General features: G+C 42.3%; 1 protein-coding gene across 4 annotated transcripts in view; it reads left to right on the top strand.

Moving 5' to 3' along the window:
* Positions 1-21,471, top strand: part of pard3bb (par-3 family cell polarity regulator beta b) — a 259,615-nt gene that overhangs the window by 165,468 nt on the left and 72,676 nt on the right. For all 4 annotated transcript variants that reach the window (XM_083537986.1, XM_083537987.1, XM_083537984.1 and 1 more), the window contains 2 exons: positions 4,223-4,432; positions 9,407-9,632. In XM_083537986.1, the coding sequence (XP_083394112.1) occupies positions 4,223-4,432; positions 9,407-9,632 (436 nt within the window). The remainder of the gene's footprint in view (positions 1-4,222; positions 4,433-9,406; positions 9,633-21,471) is intronic.

Raw genomic sequence — 21,471 nt, 5'->3', positions numbered from 1 at the left:
GTTTTAGAGTTGATACTAACATTCTCGAATAGAAACAGATTTTAGATGTACAGTCTAAAAGGATCTGATTCACCGCATCTGAGAGTGGATGAAAAATTGATATTTGAGGGAACTATTGTTAATTTATTGGTGTTTGCCCCCCACACCCCACCCTTTGGTATGCAATACATTGCATATATTATCTATGTATTAGGCCATGGTTAAGAACCTCAGGAACTTGGTTTATACTCTTTATGTGGGTGTCTATCTTCTGATTTTGAGTGAAAAGAACAGGATTTAGACAGATGCAAGTGGTGTGTGTGTGTGTGTGTGTCCCATAATTGCCTAGCTTATAATTGTTGTTAAAGACACTATTCCATAATTGTATCAGAAAAAAAGAACTGTCTCTTTGATATTCAGTCTTGCCCTGTGAACAGAATTATGACTTTACCTTCATAGAAAAAAGTGCTGACTACCTTGGCAGCCTTTTTCTCAATCCAACAGACGGTGTGCTGATATTTTGAAACGTCCTTGACGTTATATTGTGTTATATTTAACGATGTGCTGGTATACTTATCACTGGGACTTGGCGTTCTCCTCAGCCATGTCGTTTGAGAATGAAAATAAAAGCAAGTTACAGTTAGAAAAAGAAAAAAACAAAACCCTCCTGTGTAGTATGTGGCTGTGCTCGGTTTGATAGACAGGAGTGCGTCCCTTAAAGCTGTAGAGTACACAGTGTTCTGTTGTAAGAATGCGCAGAGGCAGACAGACGGAGGCGGAGGATGACAGAAAGTCCTCAGCAGAAACATCACAGTGACAGCCGACCTTTAAAATCCTGCTTTCTTTCTGGTGTCTTGTAAACCTGGAGATGTTGTGCTCACAGTAGTGCACTAACAGGTGTCATGCGTTTGCCTCAGCTTTAATGGGGTTCCGCAAAACAAACTTGCACCCGCGCACACAAATGCACCCTGGTACGATCAAGTAACCTGCATTTAAAGTGACATTTTGCACTGTCAGCTGTTACATACCTGATGTGTGTTACACACACACACACACACACACACACACACACACACACAGAGTTAAAACCAATGCATGTTGAAGTCCTTCTAGCTGAATTACCTCTTGCCCTTTCTCTTTAATACTGTTGTCATTGGTTAACTACAGTAGGAAAAAAAAAGTTTCCCTTATATGATCTCTTCTCCCACTCAGTGGTTGTCAAGTTTATTTCTATAGCGCCTTTCACAGCTGACATTGTTTCAAAGCAGCGTTACAGAATTTAACAGTTAAGGTGAACGATGTGTATTTATCCCTGATGAGCAGCCGTGGTGACTGTGACAAGGAAAAACTCCCTTAGATGTTATGAGGAAGAAACCTTGAGAGGAACCAGACTCAAAAGGGGAACCCATTCTCATTTGGGTGACATCAAGAGTGTGACTATGGTCTTTAAACAATACAGAACACTGGAGAGTGAGAACTATGTATGTAAGATTGTCCTTTCTACAGCCTCATACAGTCATTTGAGGTTATGGAACCAGGAGCCTACTGAGCAACTCATAAAATAGCTCAACATTTGCGATCATCACAGATCCAACACCAGCTTCTCCATTCCAGAGCCTTTAAACACTCCAGGAGGTCCAATGTCCAAACTCCACATGAAGTGGAATCCAAATGGCGCTGGTACGTCTCTAGACGGTTCGGGATGTTTGCGGGGTCGGCATCTACTTCTCCACAGTCTTCATGTGGTGGGTCTCAGCCTGTTATAGACTTTTCCACGCACTTCCTCCGTTCTTTCATGCAACCATTCAGTCCCTAGACAGCACCAATTACATCATCCCTAAAGGAGTAGTCCAGTGCGTTCAGCTGAATTTCTCTCCATCGCATCCGTAGAACAAGATGTTCTACACATTTCTCTGCAATAGAACATAAAACTTGAATCTTCCTTTATTTATTTACATGTGTATACTGTATACATCTAAAAATTGTATTGCTGTATAATGTAAATTCAAAAGCACTCATTACACTGGAAATGTTGCGATGTAATCGACATCTAAGGAGAGTTCCACAAAAGCTGTTCTTATGTATATCCAGTGTGGAGTGACACAGCAAGATTAATCAGGTTCGACTGATAAAACCATGTTGTATTATTTGAGGAATTCTATTTCACTTGCTGATTCACATTTATGGTATTTGGCCTATGCCCCTAAACCAGAGTGGGTTACAGTTATTCTCTTTATACACTGAGCAGGGCCCAGCAGTTGCAGCGGTGTGGTGCTGGGATTTGAACTTATCACCTTTGGATTTTCTGATCCATAGACTCTAACCACTTTCCCATTTACATTTACCGAATTTGGTAGATGCCCTTATCTGGGGAAACTTGCAATGATCTTATTCATACAGCTGAGAGGTTGTGGGTTAAAGGCCTCGCACAGGGACCTGGCAGTAGCAGCAGCATTTCAACTCTCTTCTTAACCGCCTAGTTAGCTCGCTTCTTTGTATTCCGCTCTCTCAGGAGACCAGCATCTCTTTCTGACTTCTCTCCTCAAACCCAACCATGTCTGTACCATTCAAGCAGTCCAGTCCACAGAGGAGCTCCGACTCCCCTAACACATTTCAGATGTATTTTTATATAGAGGGGCATTGAGTCTCTTCTCTTTCACACTGTCTATATTATGACATCTAATGCCTAAATATACAGTAATGCTCGCTGCCAGGTGAGTAGGTTGCCGCAGGTGCCCCACCCCCACTCCAGTTCACTGTTTAGCTCATTTTCTGTTCTCTGATAATTTCTTTTTTGTTGAACTGTCATGTCAAGTTGTTTTATTCAATTTGAAAGCACTTCCCAATTGATTTGGGTTACTGTGATCTACAGTTTTACAACAACAAAAGAAATACAAAGGAATAGAAAAACACTTCTGTGATGGTTCAACTTTCGATATTTCCAACACCGAAAAAGCTCTTTGGGAAAAGGGGAAATCTGGAAATCTCGTTTACACTCATCTTGTTATATGACAGGACATGATGAAGCCTCATTACACTCCAAAAAAACATTCACCTGCTCCAGGCTTTTGTTTCTGTCGTACATTATTATCCCAAATAATGACAGACCGAGCTCATCAAAAGTGGGGTTTTGAAAGGTTTAAAAACAAACGTGACTCTTTCCTCCCTCCATCTGTTTGCCCCCACTTCATTCACACATCTCTGTCATCTTGTTGATGCTTGTGTGCAATGTAGGCTTTCCTCCACGTGCTCTACTCTCCACTCTCATTCTTTATTTCGTGACTCTGTTCTTGCTTTGCTCACGTTAGCAATGGCCATTCAAATGAAAACACTGCCCCCACTACCAGTTTTATTAAACAGCCATTAGCCGTGGCAGTGAAGGAGTCGGACAATTGGAATTCCAGCAGGGCGCAGCACCTGTCGATACAATGATTTCCTTACTTATGAACGAGTGTGTCACGGCGCTTCAGCTAATGGTTTTGGGTGCAGGGAATGGACAGCAGAACGACGGCTGGAGATGAGTGAAAGTATGAGAAGAAAAAGGAAAAGCCCTGATCGATGGAGGTACTGCTCTCCAGTTCAGTCTTCTCATTCATCACTTGCTGCCGAGCACAGTTTTTAAAAAGTCATTTTCATAAGAGGAAGAAAGCACCGAGGCGAGAGTGAGGGAGGGAGCGCTTAACCCTGACCGCCTCATTTCCATGCGCGTGCACTTTCCTAGCCCTACATTTTTATTTGGACAAGAAGCCTGAACTCTGCAGTCCAAATTAGCATAAAGTCTCAATCTCACAGTCGGTTATTTCACTTTATGCATTAGCCCTTTATTGCACCGGACACATCCTTACTTTTACATTAATGATGGCAGTTATGAGAGAGAGGTTTTTTTTTTTTTTTTTTTAGGTTTTTACTAAATTAATGTTTACTAAACCATCCTGCCACAGACAAGCCAAACACTGCAGTCCTTATTAACTTGTAACTCTGTCATGAGCAGGTTTTGCCTGGGGAGAATGTTCGAGCTATTGACTCGGTATCTTTAATCAGCGTGCATACTGAATTACTAATGTGAAGACTAATAAATAACGGATAACATGCAAGCCAGAGTTTTTTTTTTTTTTATTTCTCCAAGAGCTAATGTGTCTTGATTTTATTCCTTGTGTTTTTCCACGTATATTCTGCAGACCTAAAGTGCTTTTAGTGTAGCATTTTAATTCCATGTAAATTCTCTGCATCTCTTATTCTTCAGCTTTCTCTGGTGTGGAGCTGGGTCCTACTCTAGGCCTTAAAAAGTCCAGCTCTCTAGAGAGTCTACAGACGGCCGTGTCCGAGGCTCAGAAGAACGACCTGCTGCTCTTCCACAGGCCTCGAGCTCACATGGTGAGGGGCCGCGGCTGCAACGAGAGCTTCCGTGCTGCTATTGACAAGTCATACGACGGCCCAGCGGAGGAGGACGACGGTAAATGCATTTTCACTGATTACTTTAACCCAGTTTGGCTTAAATGCTTTGAGCCACATAGTAGCATTGAGTAGTATGGTCTATTGGAAGACCCTAGACAAATTGTTAGCTTTGATTCCATGCTTTGTAGTGTAGCGTCGCTTCTCCTCAATATACTGTTGTGTCTCTGCGCACTGCATTGTCACCTCCGCTCTGCTATGCTTGTTTAAGAGGTGGTATCAAGTTTCGAGAGTAGCTCTGTTTACAAGAAAGTACTTTCTTCATCTACATTTACACATCATCACCATCAAAATAGTTCTCTTGCACAGCAATACAGCGCTCCCAGTGTTCCTGCCACTTCTGGAATGTGTCCTGAAAGTCTTCTTTTCAAAGCTCGTCAAGCGTCTTCTGCTATTCATGATGGATCAAGGCAGCAAGCCATTGAGCCGCATTTTCATCTTCGGGACAAGCGTGAAGTCCGCAGGTGCAAATCTGGCGAGTGGGGTGGGTGTGGAACCGAGATCATCTCGTTTCCGGCGAGAAACTCGCACGTAAGGAGAGCCTGGTGAAAGGGTGCGCACGTGGTCAGAATAGCAGACCTGGTAATGCACCTGGTCAGTGGAATGCTGACTTGAAGCTCGGTGCTCCCTGTGACTGTGCATGCAGCCTTGTGCTGCCATCTGTTGGCGTGTTACAAAACCTGTCACCAAACTTTTTGATACCACCTCATAGCCTTTTGGTCTGGCGTGTTGGTCATCTCAGTATGTCATGTGTTCCCTCTGTGCTCCACTGGGTTTGTGTAGTTTTTGTGTTCTGCTGCGTTTTTGGTGCTCTGTTTGTGCACGTTGTGTCCTGTGCTGTGCTTATATGTGCTCTGTTGACTCTGTATGTGCTTTGTTGTGCTTGTCTCTGCTCTGTGCCATGCTTCAAGCCGATCGGCTAAACTCTGCGCTATGCAGTCTATGTGCTGTACAGTACACAGGTGCGCTTTGCTTTCACTGTGCCAGGTGCAGATGTGTCGTGCTGTGGTGTGCTCTGTTGTCTCTCTGCTGCTCTGCGTGTGAGCATGCCGACGTAGATGTGCTGTGCTGTCTGTGCTGTACTACTGTATGATGCTGTTCTGCGTGGTGGGTGGGGGGTGTGTGTGTGTGTGTGTGTGTGTGTGTGTGTGTGTGTGTCCGTTGCGAATGGAAATTGAGGAGTTAAGTGAGCAGCTGTGTCCCTGTCATGTGTTTCCTGTTTTCTAGCACCAGTTTAATTGGCCATCCTGTGAGGGAGCAGAGAGTTATACAGCCTGAGAATGACACGGAGAGAGAGAAGAAGGAAAGGGAGAGGAAGGGAGGAAAGTGTGACAGAACAGAGATGTTGCTCATTATGCTCAGTGTGAACAGGCTGGCGCTGACAGATACAGCACAGTTGAGGAACAGCAGTCTCAAACTACACACACACACACACACACACACACACACACACACACACACACACACACACACACACACACACACACCAGTACTATGTATTCTACCACAACTGCACATCACCCAGGCCTTACTTTGAGCAAATAATATATGGATGAGAAATAGGCGCAGAACCATAAATATGCATTTAACCCCTCCTCGTATACAGCATGGCTTTTCTTAGGCATTTTCTTTGCCTTTCTGACACAAATCTGATCATAAACATGTAAAATGCTACATATAGATTAGTCTTCCCACCTCACTGCTGACACTAGTTTTCTCCAAACGTCTCCAGAGTTAGCATGCTGCAGATGAAAGTAGACTTGATTGACTGCAGCCATGCAGAGGTTAATGCTTTAAACCTAGCATTATATTTGAGCACTTTTAGTACCTAGTCAACTCGAATAAGTGCGGTAGCCGCTGGGCAGCCAGCAATGGATTGGAAAGTGAGTCTTTTTTGTATAAATCTTTCCTTGGTTTTAGGAAAGACTGCAAATTGTAAAAAAAAATTCGAACCAAAATCCAGTTTATTAACCGCTACGTTATGATAGATTTTTAACCGTCTTTATGATCCTCTCTCATTCTCACTGTCACAAGACATTGCTCCCTGCTACCAGGGGTTGCCATCATTAAAAAAAAAAAAAAAACTTTGAGAAAAGACAAATTGGACATCGTTCAATAAAGAAATTGTTGTAGTTAAAGTATAAGGCATGGCCTTGAAAACCCCAGAGACCTATCTAAAGTCTGTTCTGATTAGACGACCCTTCAGACCCCGTCTTCTTCACTGCAGCCCAGTCATCATGCCAAGGGCTCGTCTTTTTCACCCTAGCGTTTATTCCCGGAAATATATCACCATAGCAACATTTCCGTGACGCTCGCTGTCCTTTTCTTCAGATTATCATTCCGATGCTTATAAACAGGACGTTTCATGAGCGAGCGTAAATTCTCCGAACCGTCTCGCAGGCTCCCCGCTTTTAACACGCGCACGTCTTCAAAACAAACTTCACGAATTAGTTTTCTCATTAGCACAAGTTAGCATGATTTCTTCTTTTTTTTTAATTTTTTTCCTCTTTCCTCTCTCTCTCATTGACGCTGCATTCAGTGCGAACACAGCTGGTGTTTACCGACATGTGGAGATAGTTGGAGACAGATCATTCACACACATTCGCGCACACACACACACACACACACACACACACACACACACACAACACAAACACACACACACAACACACACACACACACACACACACACACACACACACACACACACACACACGGGTTACAACAGCAGCAGCAGCGAGAGGGACAGTAATTAGGCACATAGTGTTTCTCTCACATCTCATTAGTGTCCTTGCTACGAGCTGCTAATCCTTCCATGTCCAGAGAACAAGGCTGAAAAAGCAGCTAGTGACTCGGTGTGTGTTTGCGCACGGGTCTGCACATCTACACCTTTGACAGAGCTGTACTTCCAACCTCAATCAATCTTGCTTTGCACTCAAAATTCCACATGTTGTCCTCTTCACATGTCCACCTGTGAGGAATTACGAGCGCGTTTCTCTCACATGCAATATGTAATAAGAGACGGAACGCGGCGCACGATCGCTTAGCAATCCACCCTCCCTCAAACACAACCCGTCATGCCTCGGATATCAGTATGGAGAGCAACTAAAACAGGAATTAAGGGCAGGATTTGGTTCGCTTTGAAATGGTTTCCTTTGGATTGCTTTCAACTAGGCGCAGCTCAATTACAGCTTTGATATATTAGAGCATGCCGATGGCAGGTAACGCTTTCCGAGCGCCGTTGTCAAAGCGATCCTCTGCCTTCTTCCTCCAGTGACGATGCAGCATTTGTAAAGACCTCCGTTCGCCTGGCCCCGACGTCTCTCCCTTTCACTCGCGTGCACGCCGGCGGTTTAATAAGCAGGCTGCACATGAACAAGAACAAAAGCGAGTTGGGATGCAAGTTAGTGCTCCAAGAGATCTGTAGCAGTCCTTCGAGGACGCGCTGTATTTTTTGCATAATGCCGCCGCTTTGTTGCCACCGCAGCCATTTTTTCCCGATCCGTACGGATTTAAGCTGCTCTTCTACTGTTGTTTATGCAGAGTGCAGCCTTGGTTAGAGCTCCCATAGAGCCACCTCAGCCTTGATCCCAATGGCAAACCCAAACTTGTGCGCACAACTGCGCATTGCGGCTCAGACGGGAAGAGTTTTTTCCGCGGTTGCGTTCCCGTTTTATCTCTCGCGTTCAGACAGCAGCACTTTTAACTGCAGTGTCAGAACCAGGCTTTAACAGGAGAGCAGAGCCGGCGGCAGTTCTTCTTGAACGTTCGCAAAATGTACTTTTCTAACTCGCACTTAATAACTTAATGACTGATACTGTCTCAATTTCACAGACTGCACTCGGCGGCAGGGGAGAATAGTTTTGAGGCATATAGAAAGTCGAGCGTAATTCCATATGCGGTATAACAGTATACGATGGCGTGCTCATTGTGCACCTGCTCCGATTACCACCCTGCCACCACTTCAACCCTACAGGGTGGCCACTCTGGGCTCCTCCATTCTCACCCACCTTTTTTTTTTTTTCTCTTTATTTCTGTTTTGAATGCTTTAACAAACTATAAATACTTTTCGAGGCCAGATGTTCGGTGGACAGATGTTCAAGTTTGATGCCACTGGTTGTACGCACTCTCCCACATGCACACGGTACGGTTTTGCTACAGAGAACATTAACATATGGTTGTGTTAATGGGCCTTTTTGGGAGTTACTCAGCCTTCCTCTGTCTCCTTCTTCTCTCCCTTGAGGTCCTCCTCTTTAATCCATCCTTATCCTGCTAGTAATCTGTTTAAGCAAAAATGTAGACCTTTTCCTTGGAATATTCTACAGGTCTACACTTTCCAGCGGTTTTTCCTGCTACTGCACACATGCACTAACAAATTCACGGCATTGTCCCGCCCTACAACTTAGATCACACCGGTCTGTAATTTCCACGATTTTGCTTGTCTATGCCTACAGTTATGCATCTGCTCAGTCAATAATCCTCTGATATAAAGTGCTAGAAAGAAAGAAAAATGTTAGCCAGAATGCATTCATATCGATTTGAAAATAGCTTGTGTAGGCTCTGTGACTGCATCGATTCTCCCCTTGATTATAGAGGTTTAACCAATATTATGATACCGTAAAACTTGAGCCTCTCAAAAAACTATTTATGCCCAAATCTCAGCATTGCTTAGTGAATAAGGGATCGAACTGTACATCTGGATTTCTGAACAGCTGCTTTAGGGCATTTAAGGATATAGTTAAAAGCACTGTACGAATAAAGTCGCTTTGAGATGCAATCAAATTGGAATCATTTGATTTAATAATTTGGTTCAGGGAAGGTCAATATTACTACAAGCAATACAGTTAGAGTAATTCTTTTATCTTTCCGTAGACAAATGAGGACAAAAGGACATAAACGTTGAGTTTTGATTGGATTTTGAATTCTCTCTCTCTCTCTCTCTCTCTCTCTCTCTCTCTCTCTCTCTCTCTCTCAGATGAGGGCTCAGAGGCGAGCTCGGGACGGGACACCCCAGCCAGCAGCTCCTCACGCCAGGGACTGGGAGACAACGACGAGAACAAGAAAGACAAGAAGAAGAAAAGCAAAGCAAAAAAGAAGGAGAAGTTGAAAAGCAAAGGGAAGGACAAAGACAAAAAGAAGGCAGAGGAGGCCACCGAGGAACCAGATAAGAAGACGAAGAAGAAGGGATTTGGACTGCTGAGGTAGTTTATCTCTTTCACTCTATCTTTTATCAGTGTTTTTCCACTTCTTTCTCTCCTCAATGCTTCAGAACGGCAGACCAACGGTGGTCGTGATGCATCGTTTGACCTGGATGGCTGAGTGTGATGAGAACGAGCTGAGAAATGGACTGTAATGGAGTTTGTTTCAGGTCACGCAGCGGGCTGGAGCCTAGAGCCAACATTACTGGGCACGAATCTTAGAGAGCAGGTCTGTGCGCGCGCGTGTGTGTGTGTGTGTGTGTGTGTGTGCGCGTAGTGCTACTTCTGTTAAACGGAGCATTCTGCCTTCAGCTCCATATGGCACATTGTCTGTGTGTCCAAATGCCGCAGTCTCTGCCCGCTGCCGCCGCTAATCTGCATGGCAAAGGGCACACAGGCCAACACGTCCACATGTCCATTCATTCACTTTGAGAATATGGCCGTTCTGCAGGGCGGAGCCACCGACCGAGGTGATGCAGAGGACACCCCGCATGATTAATTCAGCGAATCAGAGCGCGGGCATCCCAACCAGCTCCACCTAACGGGCAATTAACTTTTTAATTGTTTTTATTTGGCTGGCTACTGGGAGAGCTGAGGAGCGCTGCCATACGCAGCAGTGCTGCGACCATGCACACTGTGCACTCCAGCAGAGAAAGAGAGAAAGTACACATGCACTCACAAAGTGAATCATTTCAAGCAAATGGCTATATTAAAAAAATCTGTGTGTGTGAATTTTAGACTCCGAAGATTTGTACCCAAAATGTCCAAAAGAAATTTAGCAATGGTGTAAAAAAATCATAGATTAGATCACACATGGAATGCATTTGCATGTTCATAGCATACTAAATATATAATAAATATACAGTGCAAGTGAGACACAAGGTTCCCAAATAGCACTACTGTTATTGTAAAAAAAAAACAAAAAAAAAAAACATACTGAAACCTACTTTTTAACATTATCACACTTGACCAGTAACATTTAGCAGGTGAACCTGAAGTGCAAATCAGACCCTCATCCAAAGAGTAGATTCAGAAACCTATGGCATTTAGTGCAAACCAATAATTGTGCTTTATTAATATCTCCAAATCCAAGATCACCCAACTCTGCAATATGGGCAAAAAAAAAGGGTGATGTTATGTGTGTTCTTTGCATATATGGCTGGAAAAAATCCCAATAATTTTGTCCGCCATATGGACACCCGATTTTTCTAGCCACATTTGTTTCTTCCTCAAACTGCTACCACAAAGTTTGTACACTTCTTTTACTAGGAGACCCAAATCTGTTGCAGCATTGACAAAAGAGTTTTACATGAACATATGGTGTACAGGGGGTGGAGTGTACGATCTCTTAACTCCTCCATTTAATAAATCAACAGCCAGTCCTAACAGTATAATGAATAAAGTTATTGGTGTTAATCCATAGAATGGAATAAAATGTAAAACTAGCTCTAGATTATGGTTCTCTCAGGCCAACAAGTCAAGGGGCTGGATTTGAATTTGACCCCATGCTCTAAATAGCAGCCTTTGTTATTAAGTAACATCTGGTGGTGTGCTACTGTACCATGCTGTTTAGTATGCTATGGGATTTTTGGAAAATAACCACAGCTTCATTGTGAGCTCTAAAACACACCATAAACTGTGGGTAAAACAGGTTTTCTGCCTGGATGGCATTGGGAACACAGAGCTCAGTAGAGTTATGGGCAGTTTTATCTTGGGGTTTCATGACATTTAATAACGGATCAGGAAAATTGCGGCTCAGACCTGACAGGCGTACGCTTGTATAACTGTGTAAAATTCGACCCATGTTGTTGAGAATGCTATTAGCTAAGTAGCGATTTATAGGAGTAAGCTAACATTACCTCATTGTTTCCTGAGTCATACAGTTCCAATTTGGAGCAGCAGTCACGCATCACTTTGTGCTCTATAGTTGCTTAGGAACATTTTGAGCATATCTAAAATATTGTATAGCACCTTATTAAACAAAACAAAACAAGAAACCGTCAACAAGAAAGCATTAGTTTGTTAGAGCAGGAAAAGTGACCTTGTCCAACGTGTGCTTGTTTCACCCTGTCTGTAAAAGTTTGTGTGCTTGCCTTAGTATTTTTCTCATTCTTTTTTTCTTTTCCTCGCAAAAGAATAAAAAGGGTGAGCGGGGTTTTTTTTTCTGTCTCAGCTCATCCTCAAGGTGAGGCATCAGTACTCATCAGAGAGCGGGGGCTACGCTAGCGCTCCTGCCTCAGCTAATCCGACTTATTTTGACGAGCCCGTTCCCTGTTTCTTTCTCTCTGGCCTGATTTCCTTTTCTTTTCGGGCGGCATGGAGAAACGTAGCTCGTCAGCAGGCCAGTTGTGACTAACGCTCGTGGCCTGTTGTTCTGAGCAGATAAGCAGTCCTTTACTGTCAGTGTTTGACAGAGTAAGGGATGTAGAAGTTGTTTCAAAAAGTGATGTTTCTTTTGGCCATGGTGCTTGTTGTGAGATGGAGTGTAAGGATCGAAGGTAATAAAGGGTTTTCTCTTCTGCAAATCCTTTTGTCAAACATTAAAAAGCAGAAATATTGCATTAATTTACTTCCATGTGCGCCAAAAACACTCGGTAGCCTGGTTCCTGAGCACAGGACAGCATTTTCCTTAACAAAGATGCCGGTGTTTATACGCTGTAGTCAAGAATGGGATTTTGGTCCTGTGTGTGGCGGCCATCTTGCAACAGACTTTTTGTTTTTGTTTTGTTTTTTTGCTGGCAGCATTTTAGGAAGTAGCCTCTGATTGTTTTCTGTTGTCCAGCTTGAGTGTGGACACACCCCACATTTTTGTCTAGGTCACCTCTCCTTTCTGTATCCTCACCAACGCCATCTCACATCTTCAGTGGTTCCATCTATACATTATTTTCCCACTTTCCAGCAGTGAATGCTGGTTGCCATCCACTGACCATGAGCGTATTAGTGTCTGTGTGGGTGATCATGCAGATGCTGGCCACTGGCTGTGTGAGCCAGGATGATGCCCTGCAGCTTGGCGATAAAGGGATGAAGTGGAAAGGAGTAAAGACTTGACTTAACAGCACTATAAACCCCTCTGCTTTCGACAGACAAACACAATTCACATGTGCCCATCACATCTTGCACCTGGTAAAAAAAAATTTATATATATATATATATATATATATATATATATATATATATATATATATATATATATATAGCTGGTTAATGGCAAACTAAACTGTTAATAGGTCTGGAAGTGGCACTGATTTACACCTACAATTTGAAATATATGGAGGACTGTATGTTTATAGTCAGTACCAGATCTGCAGGACAGATGTTTAGGCTGTTTTTGCTTTTCAGTGTGTATTGAAACACACTTTCTCGCTTGCATGTGGTTCATGGATGATTCATACAGAGTGCTTTGTATTGCACAATGGCACCGTGTTGTACACACACACATACAAGCACACATACAAGCACACACACACACTAGAATGGACTGATATGCTGGTCATTGTTATGATGGGTAAAAAATAATCAGTAAACATCAAGGCAAGGCATGCATACTCAGGAAAAGGTGCCGGTGTACGTGTCTACTGCTATATGCTCGCTTCTGTATTTTCTGCATGTTTGAATGTAAGAGAGAGTGAGGGAATGAGAGAGATAGCAGTCAGGCATGGTTTTATATCCTACCCCCTCAAGGATAGGAATATCTGACAGTTTTGACCTTGTCTGGCTGGTCCTCACGAGGATGTATGTGTTTCTTTTGTTTCGATGGAACTGTGTGTGTGTGTGTGTGTGTGTGTGTGTGTGTGTGTGTGTGTGTGTGTGTGTGTGTGTGTGTGTACATTTTCTTTTGGTTACTAAGGTCATGGCTGGATTTAGCTATAGCTTCACATTAGAAAGCTGCATTGATAACTATATTGATGGATGTCCCCACAATGCTGTGTGTGTGTGTGTGTGTGTGTGTGTGTGTGTGTGTGTGTGTGTGTGTGTGCGTGTGCGTGTGCGTGTGCGTGTGTGTGTGTGTGTGTGGTACAGAGAAAAGGTATTGCCCCAGGTGGTGAACGGGACCCATTAGGATGTTTTACATCCTGCAGACAGATGGGGAATCTGAAAGGCCTGCCAAATATCTCCCGTTCTGCTGCCGTGCTAAAGTCACACACACACACACGACCTTTACGTCATACTGCGCCACTCTAAGCATGCAACACACAGCCCACTTTACCGTTTATTGCAGAGCCAGGCTTATTATGTAGATAGTGATCTCAGTGTAGTACGGTCCGTATTGAAGCCATAACTCCAAACAGATCAAGCCTCTGTGAACCAGCGCAACTTTTAAATGACTCCAGATTATGTCTTATGATAGAGCCCTTTATCTCAACAGCGCCACCACAATTTATCACAAGTGAAATATTAAATAATCAAAGCCAATCAGATGTGATTGTGTGTAATTACAGCTATTCATTGCCTCCTTTTCTTTCTTCACATTCAGAAGGCACAAATCTACGAGTGTCCCATTAATGCAGTCGAGTCCCAGTTGCTTTGCCTTGTAAGGCTGTGAATATACGTCTTTGACGCAAGGCTGCGTTCGGCATGTCGACGTTTGTGCAGCGTACATCTGACTTGCGTTTGTGTGAACCGGGATTCAACAAGAAAAGGAAAAAAAAATGCTTCCTGATTTGTACAGTGGTACTTTTACTATGCATTTTCAGGGCGGGGGCCTTCAGATCGCTGGGAAATATTGTCCATTACAGACCCGTTTACCTTAAATACTCCTTTCTGATTGGTCAGAAGGCGTTTGATCAGTGTAACCTGCGTGATTGTAAGAAGTGTTGGCTTTAAAGTAGTTCACAAGACTGTATTATTGTGCCTGTTCCAGTGGTACCATTTCGGTAGCGACAGCATATTAGAGATTTGCAGTAAGATGCCTACTTGAGTGACCAGTTAGTTTTCCATGCTGACCTTCTGAATGCATTCCTACTGATTGGCAGTACACATTATGCCGACTGTTTAATAAAGTAAATGCCATTTGGTTTTCCCCTGAATGCTTAACTATGACATGAGACAGTAACTAGATTACCTGCAGGAAACATTGTTAATACGATTGTACTAAATAAACACGAACTCTGTATTGTTTTGAATCACATAACGGCTCCGAAGAGTTCAACAGATCGGCTTTTTTTTTTTTTTTCCAGCCGCCAACTATATGTTATCTAAATATTCTGCATTGTAAGACCGCTTAGAAGTGCTTTGGAATGGAATAAAATAAATAAATAAAATAATCAAGCTATTGACTTCTTTGTGTTTAAGATCTCTGTGCACTGAGAAGTTATCTTTATACTTAGCACTCTCAAGATAAAGTGTAATATCAGTCAGACCCAGATATCACACCCCTCTGATGTGCACACACATACACCCAGGTGCACACACACACACACACACACTACAAATCAGTCTCTCAGAATCTCATCTCAACACATTTACTGCTGCTGTGAGCTGTGTGTTGAGAGGTGAGATGATTGGCGATGAGGCAGGCAGGTTTATACCTGAGGGAGCAGGGCACTGGATGACACTTTTGAGGTTTATCATGAAAGCATAGTATTTATAGGAGAGAGACATCAGGGTGAGGGGGAAAAAATGGACACAGTACCTAAGCTTACTAAGCTAACATTTAAAGTATGTATTAAGTATTTTTTTGTTGTTGTTGTTTTGTAGGAACTTGATTTATTTAGATGGGCATCGTTTTCACGCATTTTTAAAACTTGGCTGATTCTCCAGTTTGCACTCTGGTTTCCTTCTACATTCTGGATCGATTATGCAATTCTGTACATCACTTTTTATACATGCAGGTGTGAGTCTGAGTCTCAAGTCTGTGACTGAAGGCTGGCAGGTCTGCCCTTTAGTGCCGCTGCTAATACTCCCTAAAAGGAGAGAAGAAGGAGCAGTCACAGATGGTGCTGCTTATATATTCGCTTTGCAGAGGCTAACAGTGATGGAGCAGTACCCTTACCCGACTACATGCCTCCCTCCTCCTCCCCCTCCTCATTGTTTAAGCTTTTCCTCATGTCTGTACTCTTGTGTTTGCTCTCCTCAGCACTTTTGATGTGCAGGAGACAGCTGCTGCATCTGGCTTCCATTATCTAACACCTACTGCATAAACACTTCCACACACAAGGGCATGTTCTCCCCCCCACATAAGATTGTCCTGTAGGACTTTAGATTTGGACACAGCTCTCTCTAAATTTGAGACGTTCATCAAAATGGAAGCCGAGGCCACACCAAAGCTGCCACCACTGACGCCAGGCTCACCTTTAAAAGAGCAGATAGTGATCTGGAGTGGAGATATGTTTATTCTTTAAAGGTTGTGGCCTTCTCAATCCAGAGCTCTCCATGGTAACAGTATCACAGGCGGTTGGCGGGTGGCTGATGTCTTTAGATTGAAGCCCACAGAAACCGCATACAGAAACCGACTCGGCTCAGTCGGATTAGTCGGCTTTCCGTTCCAGATCTCCATATAAATCCCTGAAAGCCACTCTTTTGATAGAAGTTCAATCATAGCTTCTTTGATTTCCAAGATACAATGTCCTGATTAAGATTATTCGCTGAATGGGGAAATCCATGAATATGTGATTGCGTCTGGCTTCTGAAAGGATGGTGGCGAACGGCTTGATTCGGCCTCCCCGCACTCTCCCGCGTGTCTGAATAGCACCTCTGTGCCGAGCCTCTTGTTCCATCTTATTCCATTTTTCATTATCGGCCCGTTCCTGCCTTTGATTACATTAACGAGAGGAGATGAGGCGCGGACTTGCTCAGGCCAGTTTTTCGAGTTCTAACAATCAAAGATCTGGCTCGGCCGCGACTGCAGCGTGGAAAGAACGTCTTTTGATTTGGAACTAAATATGGGAACACTAACTCACCTGTCAGTCCCTTTATGCCGTGTTCTTCACACTCTGCCTATGTTTATCTGCCAGTGAACTATCGTATATTTTGTATGTATTGTATACTCCAGTACCGTGTATTTATGTGTCTTGTCATGAAAGGTGGCTTTGTGATATAAAGCTGGATAAGGTTCTGGGTGTCTGGAGATTCTTACTCTGTCTGTGTTTATGAGAAGACAGTAACAGTCTTATAGCTTTCTCTCATTGGCTGTAGGTGTAAGAATTACTGAGCTAATTCAGAGTTTAATTTAAAACAATTTTTGTGTATTCAATTTATTTATTTTTTTATCTTGTATCGTGTATCTTTATTCTTTTTGTGTTTCTGGTCCATTTCCAAAATGCTTGCGAGTGTCACACCTAGGGATGGATATCCATACAGTTATCAATACTGTTATCTAGACGACTTTGATTTCTTGCAAAAATACACGATTTTTTTTTTTATTGCTGAACTGTAGAATTGCAGCATACAAAAGAATCTAAGCAAATAGAAAAAGCACATTAGTTTTAATAAAAAAAAAAAAAAAGAAAAAAAAGATTTCCTCAGTAAACCACAGCACAACGTATTCGAATTAGAGGTTGACCGATTGGATTTTACCGATACCGATAGCTAGATTGGATCGTAGTTTCCAATGTGTATTGATTATTGTATTGATTAATCAACCGTCTTTAAAATGGATGGTAAAAAAAAAAAAACGCCCACAAACATAACACTCCATGTAAAATACTACTGAACTTTATTATAAACATTTAAAAAAAAAGGTACTGATTTATGAAAATTTGCTAAATAAAATATAAATATATTACTTAATTAAAAAAATGCAATTAATAAATTGTAAATATTAAATATTCCACTCTCCATGCAAGCGCACAGTGTTTCATTACATTACTAGTGTTTCCTCTTTTGTTCACTATTACACTACTGCATATACTGCACCTGACACTGGTAACGCGAGCACGCACTTTTAAACGTTTTAACCTTGCCGCCATGACTGACTGCACACACACACACACCCTGCACACGTGCATGGATATCACACGTAAGGCGATTGCCATCATTGATACGTGATACATCATGCAGGGACGGAAAATGACGAGCAGCAGCTTCTGATTTGCCGTTAACTCTGTAGTATTCAATAAAACAATGCAAGTTTCGATAACAGTACTGTTTGTCCTGAAGCGTATCGGTAGTCCGGTATTGATCCAATAACTTACCGGTCCAACAAAATACTGGTTCTCTGTGCTCATCCCTAGTCACACCACATAGCAACACTGTATGATAACTATATAAATATTTAACATAACTACATATATGCAACGTTCTCGCCCCCGAAGGCATGTGTGCATGTGTTTGAAGCACAGAGCAGACAAAAAAACAAACTCATCTGACTGTATGTGTATGAACTTTGCAAGGAGTGGAGTTGTGTGGTTTTGCTGAGAGCGAGAGACGTGTTTTTGAAAATATCGGGGCGTTAGGGTTCTTTCTCGTTCAGAGATCTCTCCGTTTTCTCTTCAGAATAAAATGCGCTCCGAAAAACCGTCCGGTATTCAGTTTGATGAAGCCTTTGTTTACATTCACAAAGACGGAGTGAAAATAACATTTTTAATTTTCTTCTTCTTTTTCAAATTGTTAATTAAAACCACTAAGCAGTAAGTTTGAGTACAGTACGTGAACGGTGTGATTAGAGAAGGCTTCGAGAGAGGAGTGAGCGAGGAGCGGAAAATCGAAAAGCTGGAGTGGAGTGGGAGTGATTATAGAACGGTTTGAGCAAAGAGAGGAAATTGCTGCCGCTCCACTCCACTCATATACTATGACTGGTATTCAGAACAGTAAAAAAAAAAAAAAAAAAAAAAAGGTATTGTTAGATATTGGATTGAATACGAAGGGTGCTGTTAGGCAGAGTTTCGGGAATAAAACCCAGCAAGGAGTGAGAATGTAAAGTGAATAGAGTTGGTACTTAAATGTGGAGGCACATCACTAGTTCATCACTTCAGTTTTGGGTTTAATAAATCATGAAGCAGTGGTGGATAAAATGCATATAAATCTTAATTGTACGAGTTTTAAGGATTACTTTACATACTTACTCAAGAAAATAAGAGATTTATTTTTGACATGGTACGCCCCGGCCTGTTTTTCCACCACATACATCAAATGGTATACTCTAGATCAGGGGTCACCAACCTTTTTGAAACTGAGAGCTACTTCTTGGGTACCGATTAATGTGGAGGGCTACCAGTTTGATACACACTTCTGAAATAACAAATTTGCTCAATTTACCTTTAATGATATTATTAAGAATTAATATTTATCTATATCTATTCATCTATATTTTATATTGTCATTTTTTTTAATTCACACCAATGCAAATGTGATTTTGTCAGGGAACCACCAGCCACGCCTTCCTCCAAGGCTCTAACTCTTACTCAGCCTCTCCCTTCTCTAATCACCTACACCTGTTCCCCATTACCTTTCCCCTTTATAATGTCCCAATTCCACCTCACTCACTGTCGGATCTACTCATTGCCATGAGAGATCTACCGGACTTCCAACTACTAGTATTCCCCGTACTTCTATGCTCCTGGCTCCGCTTCGGAGGAAGCGCTCAAAGTTTGCCTTTAATGGTTCACATTGGCGATCATCCCTGGACTACACACATTACAGATTCTACCCGCATTACGGTTTGTACCCACTCTCCAGTTCGTACTTCTCCTCAAGCCTCTGCCTTGTGTATGTTCAGACTAAATAAAGACAAGGTGTTTAACCATACTCCGGTCTATCCGTGACGGATTTAAAAGAGAATAGCAACAAAAAAAATTAGATGCAGCTCACTGGTAAGTGGCGCTATGGTGAGCTATTCATTCCCTAAGCATTGCTTAATGGTGTGTCCACAGGTGGTACGGTTCCTGGTTGGGCTGTAGCACATACGGAAATAGCCTGCGTGTGGAAAATGAGAGTGTGTTGGCTCAGCCCTGAGATCCGAAGACAGTTTTTGTACAGACAGAGGCAGATTTAGCTTTCTCTTCACCAAAATGCTTTCTGTATGTGTGGTTTTTTTTTTTTGGTTTTTTTTTTTAATGGCAGTTCTATTCCCATGCTTCTGAACTCAAATGCACATTATGTGTAAAAGTTGCCTTTCAATGTAAATCTGAAAGCCGGGGAAAATCACAGCTCCCGGCTTCCAGAGACTCTTTGTCCCTAACAGCATGTATCTGACAGTACTAACACACCAGACCATGATACATCACTCACTAGAGGTCTGGTCTAGTACACATTACAGTGTTCCAGCACTAAGACTGAGTCAGTGATTATATTTCAATGATCGTAAGAAGTGTTCATTCACATCAGTGACAGATATCGAGGGGCGAAACACCGACATGCTGTTCTTCCCAAAAAAAACAATGATCCGATATGTTCACTCCTCTGCATTCCCACCAGTTTGAGAGCCAGAATTATGAGGGGATTTTAAAGGTAATTACTGTCGAGTTGTTTAGTACACTTTCCGGATTTCTCAGCCAAAGAATCTAAAATCCTACCGAACTCCGATAAAAGTTGCCATGTGGAAAAGCGAATAATCTGAAGAGAAAAAGATTAAAAGTTAAAGATTGCTTCTAAAGCGCTTGATTTGACTTCAGTAACTGAAATTGAGGAGACGCTGCTCATTTCATAACATTTTATTGCCTTTGAGCCATTGAATCTGATCACTGCTTTAGCTGACCAACCACAGTTTTAGGTGGTGATCAGAGTCACTACCAGATCTCACTGTGTTCACATACAATGGAGCTAGGCAGGAATTATTTATAGTGGAGACTGGATTGTTGTTGACTGAATTATTTTAAAGTGAGAAGTAAGAAAGTAAAAAGTTGTGCTTTTTTGAAACTGTTTCTGAGTTTGGTCAGTTTCTGCAGTTGACCAACACTGAAACAATTCAGGGCAATTCAGATGCTTTCACGTTTGCTGTGGTGATGTAATGACCACTCTGTGGTCATTGTCAATTTCCTAACCAGTGGCAATTCGGTGCTTGGGCCAAAAACATTGGTACTAAGAAAGCAACTCTTTTACACTGGATGAATGCAAAAAAAAACAAAGTTGAAAGATGGAGAAAGTTTGTGAGACAGACTGTAAATGTTTGAACAGACTACAATGAGGCACAGAGGCTTGGAAATATATTTGGATGAAGCCTTCATCACATATTTACACATTTACCGTTTACAAATATTTTTGTGCATGTGTGATTCTGATCTTTTTTTGAGTTTGAATAAAATTGTCCTCAGCACGTTGACAGGTGCGTCTGTTAAGTCACATCTAGGTGCAAAAAAAAACAAACAAAAAAACACCACATACACTCTTTCCCTCGTGTATGACAGCACAGCACAAACCCGCTCTTCCACCCCCCCAATGTAGAGATGAGAGATTTTAACTTTTATAGCTTCAGCTGCTGCGTCTCTACAGGACTAAGCGGATGCAGATTTTCAAAAAGTAGTTGTTTGTTTTTGCCTGAACTGATCAGACGATAACAAGAGATGCATAGTAGTATTAAAACAACAGGACGTTTCCGGGTGAATAAATGAAAATGTTGGAAAGGAACAGGAACATGCTCAGCAGATCCTTGATGAACTGACCCTAATAATCTAATTTAGTAAAGCTGTGTTTTCTGCCATCGCTGATTTATAGTCGTGATTAACAAAGCGGAACTTTGATAAGATCATTTGCAGAAGGACGAGTGGCTATAAATCACAGAAGTACGTAGGTTGAGTTCATTTTCTCCATTCTCCTCAGCCTGTTTGTGTGTCATTACCCACCTGCTCGTCTATTAGTTTCCAGGTCTTGCTTTTGCTCTAATGTCTTTGGAGTGGAGGATGATGATTACACTGGAGGATGACGATGTAATTTGTGCTATTACAGGCCTGTGTGGCTAATGTTAACA

This window comes from Silurus aristotelis (assembly GCF_946808225.1).
Source record: "Silurus aristotelis genome assembly, chromosome: 3".
In the NCBI taxonomy this organism is placed as follows: Eukaryota; Metazoa; Chordata; class Actinopteri; order Siluriformes; family Siluridae; genus Silurus; species Silurus aristotelis.
The sequence above is the reverse complement of the archived record's forward strand: the minus strand, read 5'-3'. Positions and strand labels throughout refer to the sequence as shown.